This window comes from Artibeus jamaicensis, unplaced genomic scaffold, assembly GCF_021234435.1.
Source record: "Artibeus jamaicensis isolate MK-2021 breed Jamaican fruit bat unplaced genomic scaffold, CSHL_Jam_final contig_3126, whole genome shotgun sequence".
In the NCBI taxonomy this organism is placed as follows: domain Eukaryota; kingdom Metazoa; phylum Chordata; class Mammalia; order Chiroptera; family Phyllostomidae; genus Artibeus; species Artibeus jamaicensis.
Window position 1 is genome coordinate 17237774 of NW_026521723.1, and position 20789 is coordinate 17258562.

The 20789-nt window shown below is 37.4% G+C and overlaps 1 protein-coding gene across 4 annotated transcripts in view; it reads right to left on the reverse strand.

The window, feature by feature from the left end:
* Positions 1–20789, reverse strand: part of GSK3B (glycogen synthase kinase 3 beta) — a 219520-nt gene that overhangs the window by 131095 nt on the left and 67636 nt on the right. For all 4 annotated transcript variants that reach the window (XM_037158775.2, XM_037158777.2, XM_037158776.2 and 1 more), the window contains one exon: positions 12240–12433. In XM_037158775.2, coding sequence (XP_037014670.1) covers positions 12240–12433 — 194 coding nt within the window. The remainder of the gene's footprint in view (positions 1–12239; positions 12434–20789) is intronic.

A 20789-nucleotide genomic window follows, 5' to 3' on the forward strand; every position in this document is an offset into this window, starting at 1 on the left:
TCTGTGATTATAGTAAAACCAATATTCTGTAGAGTATAAACAAGTGAAATTCATGGTACAACTCTGACTAGAGTCAAACCAATAAATTATAGAGTATAAAAAGATGAGATTTGTGGTGCAGTATTATATCTCAATAAAGCTATTATAAAATAAGATCAAGCAACTTACCATCCACAAAAAAGAGCTGTTAATAAAACTAGTCCAAAGGGCAACTCCTGATGCTAAACATTTCTTTAGAATTTACCAGATACATAGGAATTTGGAAAGATATAAACATTAAAAAACTGTAAAGTCAAAAAAAAGGTAAGAAAACTTAAAAGTATATTATGCCTTATATTTTCTGTTTTTACCTTTTGACTCCCTTTGCCCATTTCTTGCACCTTCCACACTCCACCTCTGACAACCACCACCAATCTGTTCTATCTATAAACTTGCTTCTTTGTTGTTATTATTGTTCAGATTCTAAATACAAGAGAAATCATATGGTATTTGTCTTTCTCTGCCTGATTTATCTCACTTAGCATAATGCCATTATAGTCCATCTATATTGTCTCAAATGGCAAAATGTTGTCTTTCTCTACATTGTGCACACACCACAATTTCTTTAGTCACTCATCCACTGATGGACACTTTGGCTGTTTCCACATCTTGGCTATTGTAAATAATGATGCAATGAACATGGGGGAAGGGTACACATATCTTTTTCAGATTGGTGCTTCTGTTTCATACTGAATAAATACCAAAATTGGAACTTCTGGATCATATAGTAGTTCTATTTTTAATTTTTGAGAAACCTCCATACTATCTACTGTAGTGGCTGCACCAATCCACATTCCCACCAAAACTGGACAGGGTTTCCTTTTCTCCACATACTTGCCAATGTCCATTTTTGTTGGTAACAGCCATTCTAACGTGAGGTATTTATTACCTTGTAGTTTTGATTTACATTTACCCAATGATTGATATGTTGAGCATCTTTCATGTACCCATTGGGTATTTATGTGTCTTCTTTGGAAAAATGTCTATTCAGATCTTCTGCCAATTTTTTAATTTGATTTTTTTTGTGTGATTTGGTTGTGTGGGTTCTTTATATATTTTGGATTAGTCCCTTATCAGATATATGATTTGCAAATATTTTCTCCCATTCAGTAGATTGCCTTTTCATTTTGTTGATGGTTTCCTTTATTGTTTAGAAGCTTTTCAGTCTGATGTAGCCCCACTTATTTTTGCTTTTGCTGCTTTCAGTGTCAGATTAAAAAGTTCACTGCTATAACCTATATCAAAAAACTTAACACCTATGTTTTCTTCTAGAAGTTTTATGGTTTCAGGTCTTACATTCATGTCTTTAATCCATCTGTGTACAGTGTAAAGTTGTAGTACAGTTCCATTCTTTTGATGTGGCTGTCCAGTTTTCCCAATACCATTTATTGAGACTGCCCTTTCCCCATTGTATATTTTTTTCTTCCTTTGTTGTAAATTAATTGACAATGTGTTGGTTATTTCTGGACTCTTCTGTTCTACTGATCTATGTGTCTTTTTTTTTATATATTTATTTATCTTCAGAGGGAAAGGAGAGAGGGAGAGAAACATCAATGTATGGTTGCCTCTAGTGCTTCCCCTGCTAGGAAATAGCCTGCAGGGAACTGGCCTGCAACCCAGGCATGTGCCCTGACTGGGAATCAAACCGTGATCCTCTGGTTCGCAGGCCTGCACTCAATCCACTGAGCTACACCAGCCAGGGCAATATGTGTCTTTTTTTTTTTAATGCTAATACTATACTGCTGCAATTACTATAGCTTTATAATACAGTTTTAAATCAGAAAGCTGTACTGCCTCTAGCTTTGTTCTCAAGATTACTTTGGCTATTCAGGGTTTCAGTAGCTCCAAACAAATTTGGAGAAATTTAAAGAAATTGGTTCTATTTCTTTAAAAAATGCCATTGAAATTTTGACAGGGACTGCACTGAATCTATAGATTGCTCTAGGTAGTATGAAAACACACATAACAATATTAATTATTCCAATCTATGAGCATGAAAGAGCTTTCCATTTATGTGTCTTCAATTTCTCTCAGTGATGTCTTATAGTTTTCAACATAACAGATTTTTCATTTCTTTGGTTAAATTTATTCCTAGGTATTTTATTCTTTTTGATGCAATTATAAATAAGTTTTCTATCTCTTTCTGATAGCTAGTCACTAGTGTATAGAAAAGCAACAGATTTTTGTGTACTGACTTTGTATCTTGTAACTTTACTGAATTTGTTTACTGGTTCTAATGAATGACAACTGCACTGCAGTGTGAGGTTTCTCCTGTGTAACCCTCTCTTGTCCTTCCCTCTCTCCTCAACAGAGGTTAATTTGTGGAGTCCTTAGGGTTTTCTATGTATAACCTGTCATGGGCAAATGGTGACAGTTTTACTTCTTCCTTTCCAACCTGGATGCCTTTTATTACTTTTTCTTGCCTAAAATTGCTCTGGCATCGTCCTTTTATGTTTTATTTCTCTCTTTCAATCCATTCAAGCCAGTGAAAGCCAGAAAGAGGTCACTCGGGACAACAAATACCTCTTTTTCTCTCTCTGGAATAATAGAGGCAACTAAACTATGTATAATTTTAAGAGCCAAATCAATACAATCCTCCACACCAACCTTTGCACAGTCTCTAAAAATATTTCACCAGTCATTCTGCATAGGAACTTGGGAAAACAGTCTGTATCCTCAAGACGCTTGGTATGGCAATTATGAAAATGTGTTTCACATGATCTCTCACTGCAAAGAACATCACTGACCAATGGTCCCAGCTGGGGAACTCTCAAAGCCATTCTCTTACTGGGGACAAGCCAAGCTTCCCATGGGCTGCCCTTAGTCAATGACTGAGCATGGCAAACACATTTAATGGAATATGTCTTTTCCCAGGAGATACTGGATTCCTGGTAGTTAAACCTTGCAATGAAAATTCCCCATCTGTTTTGCTGTAGTTTTCTTAGAACTGCATTGCAGTGTGAGTCTTTTCCTATCCAACCAGCCCTTGTCCTTCCCACTCACCTCCTCAGAGATTCAGACCTGTTTTTTAGCTTCCACTTGGTAACTGAAAGTTTCCTTGACCCAAACAAAGTTCCATATGGCTGGCATAACTAAAGATTATTATTTCTGCCCTTATCAGTAGCTCAGTTGGTTGGAGCTCTGTCCCATTCGCCAAAAGGTTGCAGGTTTGATTCCCATTCAGGCACATGCCTAAGCTGCAGATTTGATCCCTAGTCAGGCGTGTAAGGGAGGCACTTGAAATTATCTCTCTTCACTCTCCCAAATGGTATATGTTAAAATTAGAGCTCTATTCACTCTGCATTCACAACAGAACATTGACACTTCACATCTTCATCCTCACATCCCAACCACACAAGTGAAACAAAGCAGGAGACTTGAAACCTATGACTTAATTCAAAGGAAAAGTGACATTAATAGTTAATGAAGCACAGATCACTAATTAATTAAAAATGCAACTTACTGATTTTCAACCGGAAAAACTAGCCCCAATAACCATCAGTAGTTTCTGGGATTGATTAACCTTCTCCCTGCCCTACTATCAAAGCTCTCCTACATAAGGTACCTAACTGGACTTTACCCCTCTAATACCATAACACCATTTTCTATTATAGTACTTCCAAACTGGCCAAGTGAAGTAGTTTAATTTACTCTAAGTAATTTGTCATAGTATGATGGCTCAGAGGGAAAAAAGGCATTCAAATTTTAAGTAAAACACTAATGAAATTAAGCTTGTCACAGAAATTCTTTAAAAAAAATACACACACCTCAGTGTCTTTATATATATATAGGTTATGTGATCACTGATGTAGGGATAATTTACTCTTGGTTTTCTTTTTATCTCTGGCCATTCCCTCTCTTCTAGTTCTTTATTTTTTTTTCCACCAAAACAAACTGCCTCTTTCTAACACAAGTAGGTTCAGCAGGTTGGTTTATTTAATCGGGCAAGGAGAGGACTCTATTCAATTTTTTTCTGGAAATACATAATTATTTAATGCAATCCTAGCCAGCAGCTATGTAAATCTTAGATATAAATCTACAGAATTTTAATCAGTCAAAAACTCCTATTTTATGATAATTAAGAGAAATGAGTTGGTCACCGTATTAAAAAAATTGGTGGGGGGGGGGAACAGTTAACATTTAGCAAGAAGAACAAAGAGTATTTAACTTTCACAAAGGAAAGATGACACACTGGAAAGAACTAAACTTGATGTAAAGCACTTTGTCACTTTTTAGCATGTAAGAGAAAAAAACAAAAACAAAACTAAGAAAGGCTGTTTGGAAAAAGTCTGGCCATTGTTAATATAATGAGAACAATCTGCAGGACACTGATGTAACATGGCAGCCAAGGACAGTGGACTGGAATGAACAATGATGATTTTGCTGTACTAGTCAGTGGGGACAGTAGACACCATTGAGTAAGTGTACTGTGCAGCTGTAACACTCAAAATGACTGAGTGAGTAGAGCAACAAATCTGCATCAAATTTTGCATTAAGCTTAAACATTCCTCTGTGGAAACTGTTCACATGATTCAGAAGGCCACAGCTATGGGCAACTGGTGATGGGCAGCTTCATCGCAACAACATACCTGCTTATAAATCACATCTTGTGCAGAGTTTTCTGGTGAGACATCAAATCACCCAGGTGACTCAGCCCCGCTATAGCCCAGATTTGGCACCCTAAGACTTCTGACTTTTCCCCAAACTAAAATCATGTTTGAAAGGGAAGAGATTTCTCACCACCAGTGAGATTCAGGAAAATGTAACAGGGCAGCTGAAGGCAATTAAGAGAACTACGTGAGGTCTCAAGATGTCTACTTTGAAGGGGACTGAGGTGTCACTGTCCTACGTATCTTGTATCTTCTTCGTTAAATGTCTCTATTTTTCATATTAAATGGCTGGATACCTTCTTGAAAGACACAAAAGTTAACTTGAACAAATGGAAAGATACTTCTTATTCATGGATAAGATAATTAAATATCACAAATGGGTTAGTTCTCACTAATTTATAAAGTTAATGAAATTCCAATTAAAAACTTCAACAAGTTTTTTTAAGAATTTGCCAAAATTATAGCAAAGTTCATATGGAATAATGAACATCTAAGAATAGTGAGAAAAACATGAAAAAGAAAAGACACATGGGCAGGTTAGCCCTACCAGACCAAAAAAACAAAACAAAACAAAACCAAAAACTGAACAAACAATGAAACGAACAAAAACCATACAATAAAGCTCTACAATTAAACCAGTGTGGTACTGTCCTGCAGGACTATTTAGTTGGTTGGAGCATGGTCCCATACAACAAAAGGCTGTGGGTTCAATGCTGGTCAGGGCATATACTTAGCTAGGCTACAGTTCAGTTCCCAGTAGGGGAGTCAGGTGGTTGGAGGGTTGGGTGGTTCGAGGTTCAGGGTGTATACAGGAGGCAACCCATTGATGTTTCTCTCTCACATGGACATTTCTCTCTCTAAAATCAGTAAGTATATCCTGGGGTAAGGGTTAAAAAAACAACTGTGGTAGTGACATAGGAATATGCAAATGATCTACTGGAACAAAATGGAAAGTCCATAAATAGAAGAAGTATATATAGAAATTTAGCATATAGAACAATGGCATCTTAAATCAGTGCAACAAAGACCTTTTAATAAACTACTGAGACAATTGGTTATTTTAGGAAGTATAAAAATTAGATCAGTAACTCACACCATACATAGGAATAAACCCCATACACAGGAATAAACATCAAATGAATCAGAAATCTAAATATAAAAAGTGAAATCTTACAATTACCAGAAGAAAATATAGGTGAACTTCTCTTTATCCTTTATGTAAGAAAAGGCTTTACAGAGAAAAAAACTTTCTAGCCATAACTCAAGATAGGGACATAATAAAGAGAATAATAAATCTGACTCTCTGGGGAAGAGGCGAGAATGACTTTCACATGGCAAAAAAATATTGGGCTGACCAAGAAGTTCCTTCGTTCTTTTTCTGTAATGGCTGTAGTAGTGCTTAGTTGCCTTTAACTTCATTCAAAACAATTTTGTTAGACTGTATTGTGACAGCTGTCATATTAGCATGCATTAAAAAAAATAAAACTGGTAAATTTTTGTGTAGCCATTTTAATATTGATGATGGAAGAAAATAAGCCACATTTTCAGCATACTACTACTTCGAGAAAGGTGTAAATGCAACTGATATGCAAAAAAAGATTTCTGCAGTGTATGGAAAAGGTGCTGTGACTGACTGAACATGTCAAAAGTGGTTTGCAAAGTTTTGTGGGGGAGCTTTCTTGTTGGATGAGACTCCACAAGGTCAGGTAGACCAGTTGATGGTAATAGCGATCAAACTGAGACACTGAGAATAATCAACATTATACCATGCTGCAGAGAGCCGACATACTCAAAATATCCAAATTAATAAAGTTATTGGTGAAGATGAAAAATATGTCTTTGTATTATGGAAAAAAAACTAAAACTTTTTGACCAACCGAAAAGAATACAGAAAGTAAAAATACTACATACATCACAGATAAAAACTAGATCCATAGTAAACTCTTCAGAGTTAAGAGAAAAAGACGAAAATTACATTTTAAAAAATGGGCCCCAAAATGGGACAATTCACACACAATAACAAATAAAGTGGACACTGAACATATGAAAAATATTAAAGTAGATTCACAATTAAGATTATAAATTAAAACTACAATGAGATACCATCTCTACCTATTACACTGGCAAAAACTGAAAAGTAAAGCAATGTATGTTGTCAAAGCTGTGGGGAAATAGAAACTCATATTACTGGAGAGAAAGTAAATTGGTATAACCCTTTTGGACAGGAATTTAGCAACACCAAACAAAACCGCACAGGTATTTGTTTTGATGCAGCCATCCTACTTCTCTTAATCTAAACTGAAGGTACATTATCTAATTTAAAAAGTACACGTATAAAAGATTTTTCATAACAGCACTCTTGGAGACTTACAAAATACTGAATAGAAATTAAATATCCACACATAGGAGAATGGTTGAATTAATGCTGCAATGCTGTGCAGCTGTAAAAAAAAAAAAAAGATGAGTCTCTGAACTGATAATGCAATTATTCCCAGGATGAACTGATAATGCAATGATTCCCAGAAACTATAGTTAAAAGAAAAAGCAAAGTACCAAAGAGTATCTCCAATATATTACTTACTGTTGATGTAAGAAATAAACCAGAAAAATTATACTTAACGGCTCATTTGTGTAAAGGAAACCCAGAAGAAAAAAAAAAAAAAACTAAAACATAATGAAATTGGCTATCTACAGGGAGCAGAAAGAAAAGAAAATAAGACAGAAATATACTTATGTATTTCTAACTTTTAGAACCAGATTAATGTTTCACAGATTTTTTTTAAATCCAAAAGAATGGGGGTGCAGTTCTATGAATAGATAAGATACATACCAAACTATATTTCAAATGAATAACCTATGTTAGAGAGAAAATTTTTTATTAAAAAAAAAAAAGACGAAAAAGTAACTTAAATACCTCTGAACAGAATATATGGGTTCGATACAGTGATGATGAAATGTAATAAAGTACTCTGGAGTCAGACTGCTTGGATTCAAATACTTGCCCATTTATCCACGTGCTGTGTGATCCTGGACAAGTTCTGGACAAGTTCATTTATAATCTCTGTACATAGTTTGCCTACCAAATAATAACAGTACCAATCTCACAGTACTAATGGAAAATCTCAAATATAATTAATCATGTAAATCATTGAGTATGTAAGTATTGAGTATATAAGTATTTGGTAAGTTTTTGCTATCATCAACTACTAATCTCAAAAACACATTGAATAGGTGGGTATCCAAGAGACACACATAATGAAAAAGGAGTCCTTGTCAAAAAAAAAATGAATTTCTAGTGTTCAAGAAATTTCAAATAGCAAAATCCACATTGTTGGCTGGAATCATGTAGGGAATTAACAAAGAAAGAATCTGACACTTTATATACACACAGGATTTAGATAGCAGAAGAATGAGAATGATAACGGAAGATTATGGGTATTTGAATAAAAGTAGAGAGGCCATAAAGACCAATACAGTTCAAGAACACTGACACAGAAAAATGTCAGAAGGCTGAATGTTTGGAATAGGCAAGACTATGGAAGGAAGCTCCTGAATAAACAATTGAATTGGGCAGGCTTTATTTTCTAGACTATGAGGAATCATAGAAGATTTTTATGTAGAACATGACCAAACTGAACTGTGTGACTATTTCAGTGTTAGGGTGTAGAAGAGATTAGAAGTGAGAAGATCCACGTGTAAAGATGCCATATGGTTCACATGCCAGATGAGGGAGGGGGGGGATAGAATCTCAGAAGTATTAAGACAAAGTCTGAATGACATGGTGAGGAATACAGTCATTACAAGTAATGGGTGGATTGAGCGCCAGTATGTGAACCAGAGGGTCACCAGTTTGATTCTCAGTCAGGGAACATGCCTGGGATGTGAACCATGTACCCAGTAGCAGGAGCTCAAGAGGCAACCACACACTGATATTTCTCCCCTCTCCTTCTCCCTCCATTCCCCTCTCTCTACAAAATAAAGAAATAAAATCTGAAAAAAAAAAAAAGTAATGGGAACCAATAGAAAGAATTTCCTTTGGGTCTTAAAAATTAAGTCAGGAGGATGGGCTTCCAGTCAATACAGCAATGTAGGCAGACATGGCTTGAGTTTTCACACAACCACATCAAAATTTCAACTAAAATATAGAACAATCATCACCCAGGAATATAAAAAATCAAGCTGAATGGAAGTCTAACAACTACAGATATGGAGAAAGCACATCCATCCAGAACCGGCTGGCTCCACACCCACATGGATAAAAGTTCAGGAGGGATATCTTAGGCAGAAGGAGCCCCAGACCCAAACCGGGCTCCCAACCCAGGATTCCAGTGCCAGGATGATAAGTCCACACGACTTTTGGCTGCAAAAACCAGTGGGGATTGAGTTGGTGGAGGAGGTTGCTAGAGACCAAAGCAATTTCTTTTGGGGAACCCACACACAGACTCACCTACTCAGACTCGCTCCCTCTGAGGTACAGAACTGGGGTGGCAGCTTGAAGGGTACCAGTGGTATATAGGGAGAGACTGAAGTGTCTGGCATCAGGGTGAGCAGAGGCCATTGTCCCTCTGCTGAACCCTCTCCCCACAGAGCCGGTAGGTTGCTGCCATATCTGAGCATACCCACCAATGTTGGTAACACTGTGTCACCCACCTTGGAGATCCACAGAGGCTCTACCCTACTCAGCTTATGGGGCCCACTCAAGCTGCTTTTCCATAAGAATGGCTGGTCTTGGCTCCTAAATCCTATCAAACAAACAATAGCTGGCTTCAGTGAGCCCAAGCAGCAGCCAGATTACAGTCACAGGTTGGCTTGATCTGGGAATCTCCAAGCCCAGCCCAAGTAGCAGCCATCTCAGATTGTTTTATAGCTCAGGCAGGGTACCTGGGTAGGGGCTGATCTTGGCCTGTACTACCCTGGAAACCCCAGGGCCAAGGCACCCAGCGGACAGCTATAGGCTACTTCACAGCACCACCACCCTCCCCTAGAACAGCTGATCCTCCAGAAGGTGGAGGTTGGTGGCAAGTGGTCATAGCCATTCCTTACAGCTGACTGGCCTGGGTAAATTGCTCCCACTGACCTGCCAACAGCAAGCAAGGCTCAACTAAAAGAGGAGGGGGTACACAGCCCACACAAAGGATATACTTTGAGTACCCAGCTTGGGTAACAGGAGAGGCTGTGCCACTGAACCCTACAGGACACCTACTATATTAGACCACACTACCAATACACGGGAGTCAAAGCAGCTCTACCTAATACACAGAAATGAACACAAGGAGGCTGACAAACAAGGATACAAAGAAACATGGCCCAAATGAAAAGCACAGATCAAAACTCTAGAGAAAGAGCTCAATGAAAAGGAGATAAGCAATCTTATCAACTGCAGAGCTCAAAACACTGGGTATAAGGATGTTCAAAGAACTTAGGAACTCAGCAGCATAAAAAGGACCCAGTCAGAAACAAAGGATACACTAATTAAAATATAGAACAATATACAGGGAAATGACAGTAGAGTGAATGAAGCTGAGAATCAAATTAATGATTTAGAACATAAGGAAGCAAAAAACAACCCATCAGAAGAGTGAGAAGAAAAATCAATCCAAAGAAATGAGGACAGTATAAGCAGCCTCTGGGGCAGCTTTAAGGGGTCCAATATTCACAGGGGTGCCAGAAGGAGAAGAGAAAGAGCAAGAAATTGGAAATCTATCTGAAAAAAACAGTCAAAGAAAACTTCCCTAATTTGGTCGCTGGTTCAATTCCCAGTCTAAGGCATATGCCTGTCCAGGAAGCACAGAGAGTCCCAATTACGATGGATGCAACAAAGCCCACTCTAAGACACATCATTATTAAAAGGCCAAATAAATGTTAAAGAGAGATTCTTAAAAGCAAGAGAAAAGAAGTTAGTTACTGGAAAGTTGCCAGATGAGAGGGGGAGGGGGAGAATGGATGAAGAGGCGAGGGGATTAAGTACAAATAGGTAGTTATGGGATAGCCATGGAGATGCAAAGTAAAGTACAGGAAATGGAATAGCCAAAGAACTTCCACATATGACCCATACACATGAGCAATGGTAGGGGGACTGCCTAAGGAAGAATGCCTAAGGGATTTTGGGCACTGGGTGGAGGGGGACAAAAAGGGATAGATAGATAAATGAGGACATCTGTAATAGCATAATCAATAAAATATAACTTAAAAAAAGTTAAATCAAGGTTGTATAAGAAGCCTTGCCAATTTGAGATAACAGTTCAACATTCAGATACCAAGATCCAGTGGGCATCTGGCAGCATGGGGACTAGTGATTTGGAAAGACAGTGAGAACTGATGAAAAAAATAAAAATAAAAACCAAGCTCTGGCTGGTGTAGCTCAGTGGATTGAGTGCGGGCCTGCATGCCAGACAATCGCGGTTCGATTCCCAGTTAGGGCACATTCCTAGGTTGCAGGCCGGTGCCCTGCAGGCCAGTTCCCAGCAGGGGAAGCACGAAAGGCAACCATACATTGATGTTTCTTTCCCTCTCTCCTTCCCTTTCCCTCTAGAGATAAATAAATAAAATGAAATAAAAAATAAGTTAAAAAAATAATAAAAACCACTTTAGAATGTTCATGTTCTAAAGCATAGAGACACTAGACTGTGTGCTATTCCAAAGTAGTGATCACCTCATTTATTTTCATTTCCCTTAACATTTACCATAGTTCCTAGCACACAGGAAACTCAGTAAAATGTTGCAGAGGTGGAAGGAATAAAGATAGGAACAGAACTGCATGTCTTATTAATGGCAGAGCTTTGACAATAGCCCAGGTTTCCTGACTCTCCACCGTACATAGAGATGACCTCTAAATATCCATCATAGGATCCCCTAAAGAAATGGCATAAGAAATGAAAATAAAATCGCCTGTGGGGATGCTGGTTTCTAGAGAAAGATGGAACAGAGAATAAGAAGGCAGTAAAGAAAGGTCAGAGTTATGAGCAAGGGTTGAGGGTGGGAACTATAGTGTTGAATCACAGACTCAGAGGAAATTTTTTTAAGAAAGGAAGCACATCAAAAGTATCAAATGAACCCTGGCTGGTGTGGCTCAGTGGACTGAGTGTTGGCCTACGAACCAAAGGGTCACTGGTTCAATTCCCAGTCTAAGGCATATGCCTGTGTTGTGGGCCAGGCCCCAGCAGGGGGCATGTGAGAGGCAACCACACATTGATATTTCTCTCCCACCCTTTCTCCTTCCCTTTCCCTCTCTCTAAAAATAAATAAATAAAATCTTTTTTAAAAAATCAAATTATTTTCTGCTACACCAGTGAGACCCAAGGCAGGGAGAGGTAACTTTTACAAGTACGAAATTAAGATATTTTCATCTACCTTTCAGAGCACTTTTTAAGTACATAAATCACTCATAGTAGTGGTTCAAAAATAATACTGCAATCTTCAGTAAATTTTTCTCTACAAAATACATAACAGAAATAAAGTCACTATAGTAAGTAGTTGAGTTAAATAAAAATATGCACCATAAATTAAATCTGAAGCAAAAAGTAACAACTAAAAAATAATCATTTACATATACTGATAGCAACAAAATACATGAAATACTAAAGGTCTTACCTTAAATCTCTTGTCCTGCAATACTTTCTTGATGGCAACCAGTTCTCCCGAATCACAAAGTTTGGCTTGATATACCACACCAAATGACCCATTTCCAATCACTTTAGTGTCTGTATAGCTGACTTCTTGCGGCCTGTCTGGACCCTGCCCAGGAGTTGCCACCACTGTGGTCACCTTACTGCCATCCTTGTCTCCTAAAAAAAAAAAAAAAAAAAAAAAAAAGCATGAAAAAAAGAAACTATAAAGAATTAAACAGAAAATTGCTAAAGTATACATATTAAACTATATTCTTTGCCACAAACTATTTTTAAAATGCTTACCTTAGTATATCATAATTACTTCAACCATTTGTTTCAATTTAAGTATTTTTTAAAACCAGTCATTCTATAGACCAGGCATCATGCTCTACACGATTCCATTTAATGGAAACACCACAACCATGAAGTTGATAAACTGTTCCCATATTACAAATAATAGGAAGAAAGATGGACCTAATAGGGTTTTGAATCCTTATCTGTCCAACTCCAAAGGTTCTAGTTATTTCCTCAAGGCTTCCTTATTTTATTTGAAAACCAGTATGTGAGGCTGAAAATGTCTAAATATGCTAACTTTATTCATACCATTCTGACTTCAGGAGAGTAAGGTTTTTGCTTCTCCATATACTACTATCATTTTTAAGAAAATAGTGGAATAATTCTCAGTGAAAGGAAAGATAAAGCAAAAGGAAAAGAATGTTAATTTGGGGGTAAGAAATGCAAAGCTTAAAAGAAAAATCAAAAGTATTCTGAACTTAGCCTTACTCATAAGTTAGCTCACAGGCTCTGAGGTCTCTGTCCACTGATGGCCCTCTCCTTACCTTTTTTGCCTGCCGTCCCTTTGACCCACGAACGATCCAGAGACTCTGCAATTGAAGCTCAAGAGTCACTTCCTACTTGACTGGGCATGATTCACAATCATGTTTTTCTCTGAATTCTTAAACTATTCTAAACCATTCTATGCTACTTAGCACCTAATTTCAGGGCTTTAAATTATTCTTTTATTGATTTGAAAATACACAGAGATTCTAAGGACTACAGTGATCTGAAGTACAAATTAGGACTTGTGCTTCTTCTCTCTCTTCCCTAAGAAATCTAAAACCAATTCTCAGTACAATATTAGTCCATAGCCTCAGTGACTATACTACCCATTTTTATTTTATCCTCTACTACTTTATCCATTTTACTTTTTGAAATGCTGAATTCATAAATGATGTAATAAAAGAAAATATAATGTAATATTTAACTCTAGGTCCAACTCAAGATTATTATGTATGCATTCGTACTTGACATATAAAAAGATAAAAAATATATAAGCTAATTTTCCAATGGTTTGAGTGTTTTTCATTTACCAAATATAAAATTGTGTGATAACTGAATATCCAAATACTAGTGTTATATTACAACCAGTATTTATGGCCATTTAAGTTCATAGAGGTTCTAATATACACAAAAGTCAATAACAGGCACTATATGTTATATTATAGCCAGCTATCTGGAACATATATGGCTTTAGTTCCAAGGAGAAATATCCCAACAGGTATGATTTAGTTAGCAGAAATCCAACACCACTTATAGAAAGAATAACTCAAATCTCATCTACACCATCATTTTTACTTACAACCATATCACATATGCTTTAAATGTATACAAAACCCAGGACAAGCCAACACATATATAGCAGTTCTCAAAGCTTTCAAATGCTCCCTTCACATCTCACTTCTGAGTAAAATAAATCTTAAATAAACTTGCTAAAAAAAAACTAGTATAATCTGAGTTCTAAATCATCACTCTCCATTCCCCAGAAATAGTCCATATTACTTTTGTTTCTTACTGTGTTAACCTTAACTCAATTTTTCAGGTTGACTATAAACTTCACAACAAGTTACTTTCTTCTTCATCTGAAAAATAAACTTGTATTATAGCACTCCTAAAGACAGAACAGTCTTTTGAACTTAAACTCTTCCTAAAGAGACCTAAAAAAGTTAGATCCAGAACTATTAAAATGCAAGGTATTGAACACATTTTCCTGTAATCTAATTGTCCCAAAGAAAAAGCAGGAGTTATTCAAACAGTCTAACTCCTTCCCTAGATAATCCAATTTCAAACCAGTTCAAATCCAAGTTCAAACAAATTCAGGAGGCAGGGAGAAAGGGTGAGAGAGAGAGAAAGGAAAGACAGGAAGAAAAAAAAGGAAAAAAATCAAGAACTATGAATTAATAGTTTGAATGAAGAAGAGTTGCTTGCAAAACTTCACAGACCTAATTCACATTATTTTTAATTATCTAACATAAATAATAGATTTTAAGAGTGACTGTTATACTCCACAATTTTAAATGAAAATTAAACTTATTAGAGATATAACCAAAACTTACGTTTTTCTACTGAATAACTACACTTCAATAACAAAAACAGTAGTCACAGCTTTGTACTTGCTCTGATAAGAGAATTTAAGCAATGTAAGATTGTGTAATGACTTTCCCCTCTTGCCTCCTCTGAGGTTTCATTTCTAAAACAAAATTTACATTTCAGAGAAATAATTTCAGAGTCTCAAGAATCAACAAAGAAAGCTATCCATTACAACCTTGGGATTTATCACCTCTTGAACCTCAACTACCATACTTGGGAACAGCTCTCCCAGCATCATGATTTGCATACAAGAAAATGCACAAATGAGATCATTCTGCAAAAATATTAAAGATACTCTTGAAGCCTCTTAATATGAAACTGATTGAATGTGGACATGGATCAATCCTTTCACCTTCCTGTACACCTAGTAAAACAACTAATTATCTTAGCAGAAATTAAAATATGTACTCTTGCAAGTAGTTGCAGAAATGCTGAGAATGCTTAATGACTATACTACTATAAAATCCCTAGTTACACTAAGAACAATGGCTCTCAGGCTTCTACCTCAAGGACCCTGGAATTTTTATTCAGAAATCATCAAGCTAATCATTAGACAGCTCCATCAGAGATCTGAAATAGCAGAGCTGTAACAAATGCCAAGGTATCACTGGGGATGACTTGGTATGAGCATTAGTAGCGCATGGGCAGTCAGCAACTAGTGTGCCAAGGAAAAGCCTATCATCACTTGGCATTGTAACTTGCTAAGTTCGCAAGAAAGTAACAGCTGTATAAAATTTTACTGTACAAAAAACTTTCCAATTGTTTCATCTACTCTAATATTTATATCATAAATGTAGAGATGAATTATGTTTACTATGCAAATGAGGGAAGTGAGACTAAGAGAGAGTAACATGTCCGACATCATTAAGCTTCAGCAGAACTTTGCATTTGCCTCATACTGCCTCTGCCATATTTTACAACCTTCCTACTACAGCTGAAAAGACTAACCTCATCTACTCTTAACCCCGAAGCAGATCATGTTTCTGAAAATATGATGTAAAAATAGAATATTACTTTGTAAAAGGAAGAGAATAAATAAGTCATCTTTTATCGTTTTCAGGCCTCAATTATTCACTTATTAATATCTAGAAAGCTCTTTTTAAAGATAATCTGGCAGCATTAGATTTTGAACCTTATCCCCCCCAAAAAACCCATATGAAATACAAAAATTAAAATTAACTGATTCCGTGATATTCAAACATTTAACATTTGCTACCAGAAATGGGATAATTTTGGATCTTAGCAACAGAGCAACATTTTAAGCTCTGCTACCAAGACACCAAAATACTCATGAAAAGCTAAAAATCATTAACAAATCTGCACCATTTTCTAAAATAAGTCACCACTTTGCCAATACTAAACTTCCCAGAATACATGGTATAGTGAGTCTCAAACCGATTACAATAAAACTGGTCTCCTGAAAATGCCACTGTCTCTAGGAGCAAAAGCAGAACGGTGGGAATAGCTAGGCTCCAGGACCTCTCTCTGGATAGAAGGCTCCTGGGATCCTCTACTTCAATTAAAATTCACTCAGGTGTTATTAATTCCCTATTATAACTAAAACACAATCAAATCCCCTGCTCTGTCACAGCAGGCTTGTCATGAAGCAATGGAAATATGGCCCACAACAGAACCCCCACTTTTTGTTTTTATATTTATTTATTTAAAGATTTTATTCATTTATCTTTAGAGGGGAAGGGAAGGAGAGAGGGAGAGAAATATCAATGTATGGTTGCCTCTCATGTGTCCCCCACTGGGAACTGGCCTGCAACCCAGGCATGTGCCCTGACTGGGAATTGAACCGTGATCCCTTAGTTCGCAGGTCTGCGCTCAATCCACTGAACTACACCAGCCAGGGCAGAACCACCACTTTCTATTGAAGTTTGTTAAATACAGAATACCTTTTTAACAAAGTTTTAGGAATATGGAACACAAAAGGATAAGTGCAGCCTAGTTTTCAATCTCTCAAACACAGGTTTGTGCCTTGTGGTTACATTTTTTAAGTCTTCTGAAGTCATTCCTCAAACCAATCCACTCAGAGATGAATAAATATTACAGAATTAACACCCACAGTACAAATCCAAGGTGTGGAGGTGAGCATCCAAAAACCAAAGACCATTTCAAGCATGTTTAATTATTTAAGAAGAATCTGACACTTGACATTCTCATTTTATATGAATGATAAATCTCAAAGTCAAACATACTTTAGTGGTTTAATTTAATGTTTCTTAAGATTCATGAACCCTGAAAAGGCAACAACTAAAACACTTTTTTTAATTGAGAGGCTTTTAGAGATGTTAATAAGCCAAACTATTAATACAAACTGAACCAAGTCAGTAATGACTGTCTAAAGTCTGTCACAAAAGCCCAGAGAAACCACACATGACCATCTGTGACTACAAGGAAAACGCCAAATTATTTTTATGAGGCTTTTGATCTAACAATAAATAGTAGAGAAAATAGCGCTGCTTATTGTTTCTCTAGAAGTACCAAATAGCTATTTTTACAGATGTGTAACAACAATATTGCAAATACTCTATTGAAAAATATTATATAAATTATTCAAAAGAACCAAGAAAAAAGCTTAAATTTTTCAGGCATGATTAAGATGTCTGAATGATAAACAGTGACCACTTTCAAATTTTCAGGTTTTTAAGTCAAAGCTGAAACAACTCTTTATCCTAAGTAACTGGCTAAGAAATTTCTATTAAAAGATGTTCTCCCCAAAATAAACAAAGCAGCTTAGAAACATGAAAACAACAAACAATTAATAAGCAAAAGAAATGTTAAAAAAAACTGAGGTCCCCAGAATCAGTTACACAAATTCTAAAGTAAACTTATTCTTGTCGTGAAATAGGGACTTGACTCTACGATGTGGAAGCTCTAGCCAGAGTGCAACTGCTCACATATTTTGGAGTGAACTATAAAGAAAGAAAGGGAATGCTACCCAAGCAACTGAACCAGTCATACCAACCCCAATGATCAATAGCATTATATATCAAAAATTAAAAATTTAGAGCAATTTCTATGTAGGACTTCCAGCCAAGATGGAGGCGTAGGTAGACACACTGTGCCTCCTCACACAATCAAAAGAAGGACAACAACAATTTAAAAACAAAACTAACCAGAACTGCCAGAAAAACAAACTGTATGTAAGTCCAACAACCAAGGAGTTAAAGAAGACCTTCTTCCAGACCTGTAAGAGGGGCAGAGATGGGCAGAGTAGGGCCAAGCAGCTGCTGGTGGACTAGGGAACGCAAGGTGGCGGCTGGCGGACTAGGCAAGGCAGCAGATTGTAGAAAGGGGCACTGTGAGCAAGGCCTAAGCTGCCTGGCAAGGGTGCAGCTGGCCAGCAAGACAGCAGCTGATAGAGCGGCAGCCCCACATTTGTGTGCAGATAAACCAGGTGAAACTGGGAAGCAGGACAGACTGCACAACCTGAGTCCCATTGCAGGGCAATAAACCTCAACCCTCTGATTGAAAATACCTGCAGGGGTTGAGGAGGCAGCAGGAGATTCTCCCAGCCTCACAGGAGAGTTCGTTGGAGAGACCCACAGGGTCCTAGAACATACACAAACCTACCCACCCGGGAATTAGCACCAGAAGGGCCCAATTTGCTTGTGGGAAGCAGGGGAAGTGACTGAAATCTGGCAGAAAGCGGAGCAAGCCCCACTGTTCCCTCTCAGACCCCTTCCCTACATACAGCACCACATCCCAGTAACGTGAGTTACCCCACCCTGGTGAATACCTAAGGCTTTGCCCCTTACTACCTAACATGGGTGTCAAAATAAAAAAAAAAAAAAAAGGCCCAAATGAAAGAACAGATGAAAGCTCCAAAAAAAAAAATACAACTAAATGACAAAGAGGTAGCCAACCTATCAGATGCACAGTTCAAAACACTGGTGATCAGGATGCTCACAGACTTGGTTGAATTTGTCACAAATTAGATGAAAAAATGAAGGCTGTGCCAAGTGAAATAAAGAAAAATGTACAGGGAACCAAGTGATGGGGAGGAAACTGGGACTCCAATCAATGATTTGGAGCAGAAGGAAGAAACGAACATCCAATCAGAAAAGAATGAAGAAACAAGAATTCAAAAAAATAAGAGGACATCTTTAAATGTTCCAACATCTGAATTATAGGGACACCAGAAGGAGAAGAGGAAGAGCAACAAGTGGAAAAGTTGTTTGAACAAATCATAAAGGAGAACTTCCTCAATCTGGCAAAGGAACTATACTTCCAGAAGTCCAGAAAGCTCAGAGAGTCCCAAAGAAGTTAGACCCAAGGAGGAACACACCAAGGCACACCATAATTACACTACTCAGTATTAAAATGAAGGAGAGAATCCTAGGAGCAGCAAGAGATAAGGAGGCAGTCACCTACGAAGGAGTCCCCATAAGACTGTCAGCTGATTTCTCAAAAGAGACCTGACGGGCAAGAAGGGGCTGGAAAGAAGTATTCCAAGTCATGAAAGACAAAGGCCTACACCCAAGATTGCTCTATCCAGCCAAGCTTTCATTTAGAATGGAAGGACAGATAAAGTGCTTCTCAGATAAGGTCAAGTTCAAGGAGTTCATTGTCACCAAGCCCTTATTATATGAAATGTTAAAGGGGCTTATCTAAGAAAAGATTAAAAATATGTAAAGTGACAGCAAACTCACAATTACTAAGAACCACACCTAAATCAAAAACAAAAACAAAAGGAAACTAAGCAAACAACTAAAACAGGCACAGAACCACAGAAATGGAGATCACATGGAGGGTTAGCAACAGGAGAGTGGGTGGGGGAGAGAGGGGGAAAAGGTACAGAGAATAAGTAGCATATGGGAAATATGGGAAATGTAGAAGCCAAAGAACTTACATGTATGACGCATGGACATGAACTAAAGTGGGGGAATGTGGGTGGGAGGGGGTGTGCAGGGTGGAGGGGAGTGAAGGGGGGGAAATGGGACAATTATTAACATGATCTATAAAATATATTTAAATAGTTACAAAATTTCCATGTAACTGTGATGTAATAAAAATCTCTCTACCAATACCTTTTTCCCCTAGACAACATTCACCTCCGTATGATTCTATCTAAATGACTGGGGAAAACAAAACAAGAGTTACTAAATTTTCTTTGAGAATAGGAAGAGTAAACAAAAGGAAAGGCAGGGAAAACAAATGAACAGATGTCATACACAGGCTGGCTTTTGGAGATGTTTCCCATATATCAATTTCTAGAAATAGGAAAAGAGAGTGGCAGAGGATAAAGATAAAACAAAAAAAATTCCAGAGTCCTTGACAACACAATACCACATTTTCAATCACAGGAAGATATCATGCCAAAGAAATAACAAGTATCAATTCTGAAGAACTATAAAATCCTCCTTAAAAAAAATTCAGCCAAGTTTTTGTCCTAAGAGAGGCATAATGGTGTAATATGGACTCTGAAGTCATACCAAGGTCTGAATCACATATTCTACCACTTAATATATACAAAGCGGAGACAGCTGCTACCATAGAGGGACATTGTGATGATTAAGGAACAGATGAAACAGGTTTTCTTAAAGTATATACCACACATTTGGTGGGTGCTCCACAGGAAAAAATAAATTCTTCTGCTCTGCTATGCTCTTTTAACACACCCTACTATAGTGCTTATCACATGTTCTTTTTTTTTTTTAATTTTATTTATCTATCTTTAGAGAGGAAGGGAAGAAGAGAAGAATCAATGTACGGTTGCTTCTCGTGGGTCCCCTGCTGGGAACTGGCCTGCAACCCAAGCATGTGCCCTGACTGGGAATCGAACTGCAATCGTGTGGTTTGCAGGCCTGCGCTCAATCCACTGACCTACACCAACCAGGGCACATGTTCTTAAATTACTAAGAGTCTCAGCTCTCGCCTGACTTAAAAGGTCTTAGGAAAGCCAGACATCATCTGAATCATTTACGTGCTTATTAGTACAGGGTTCAGCACAATGCAGGTGCTCAGCAAATGTTTACTGTTGAATTCATGTAAGAATCACTCAAGCAGAACTGTTAGTATTTGGGAGCTGACTACTACATGATACACATTAAGCAATGTTTTTACTGCTTCTTATGCTTGCATTGATCAGATACAA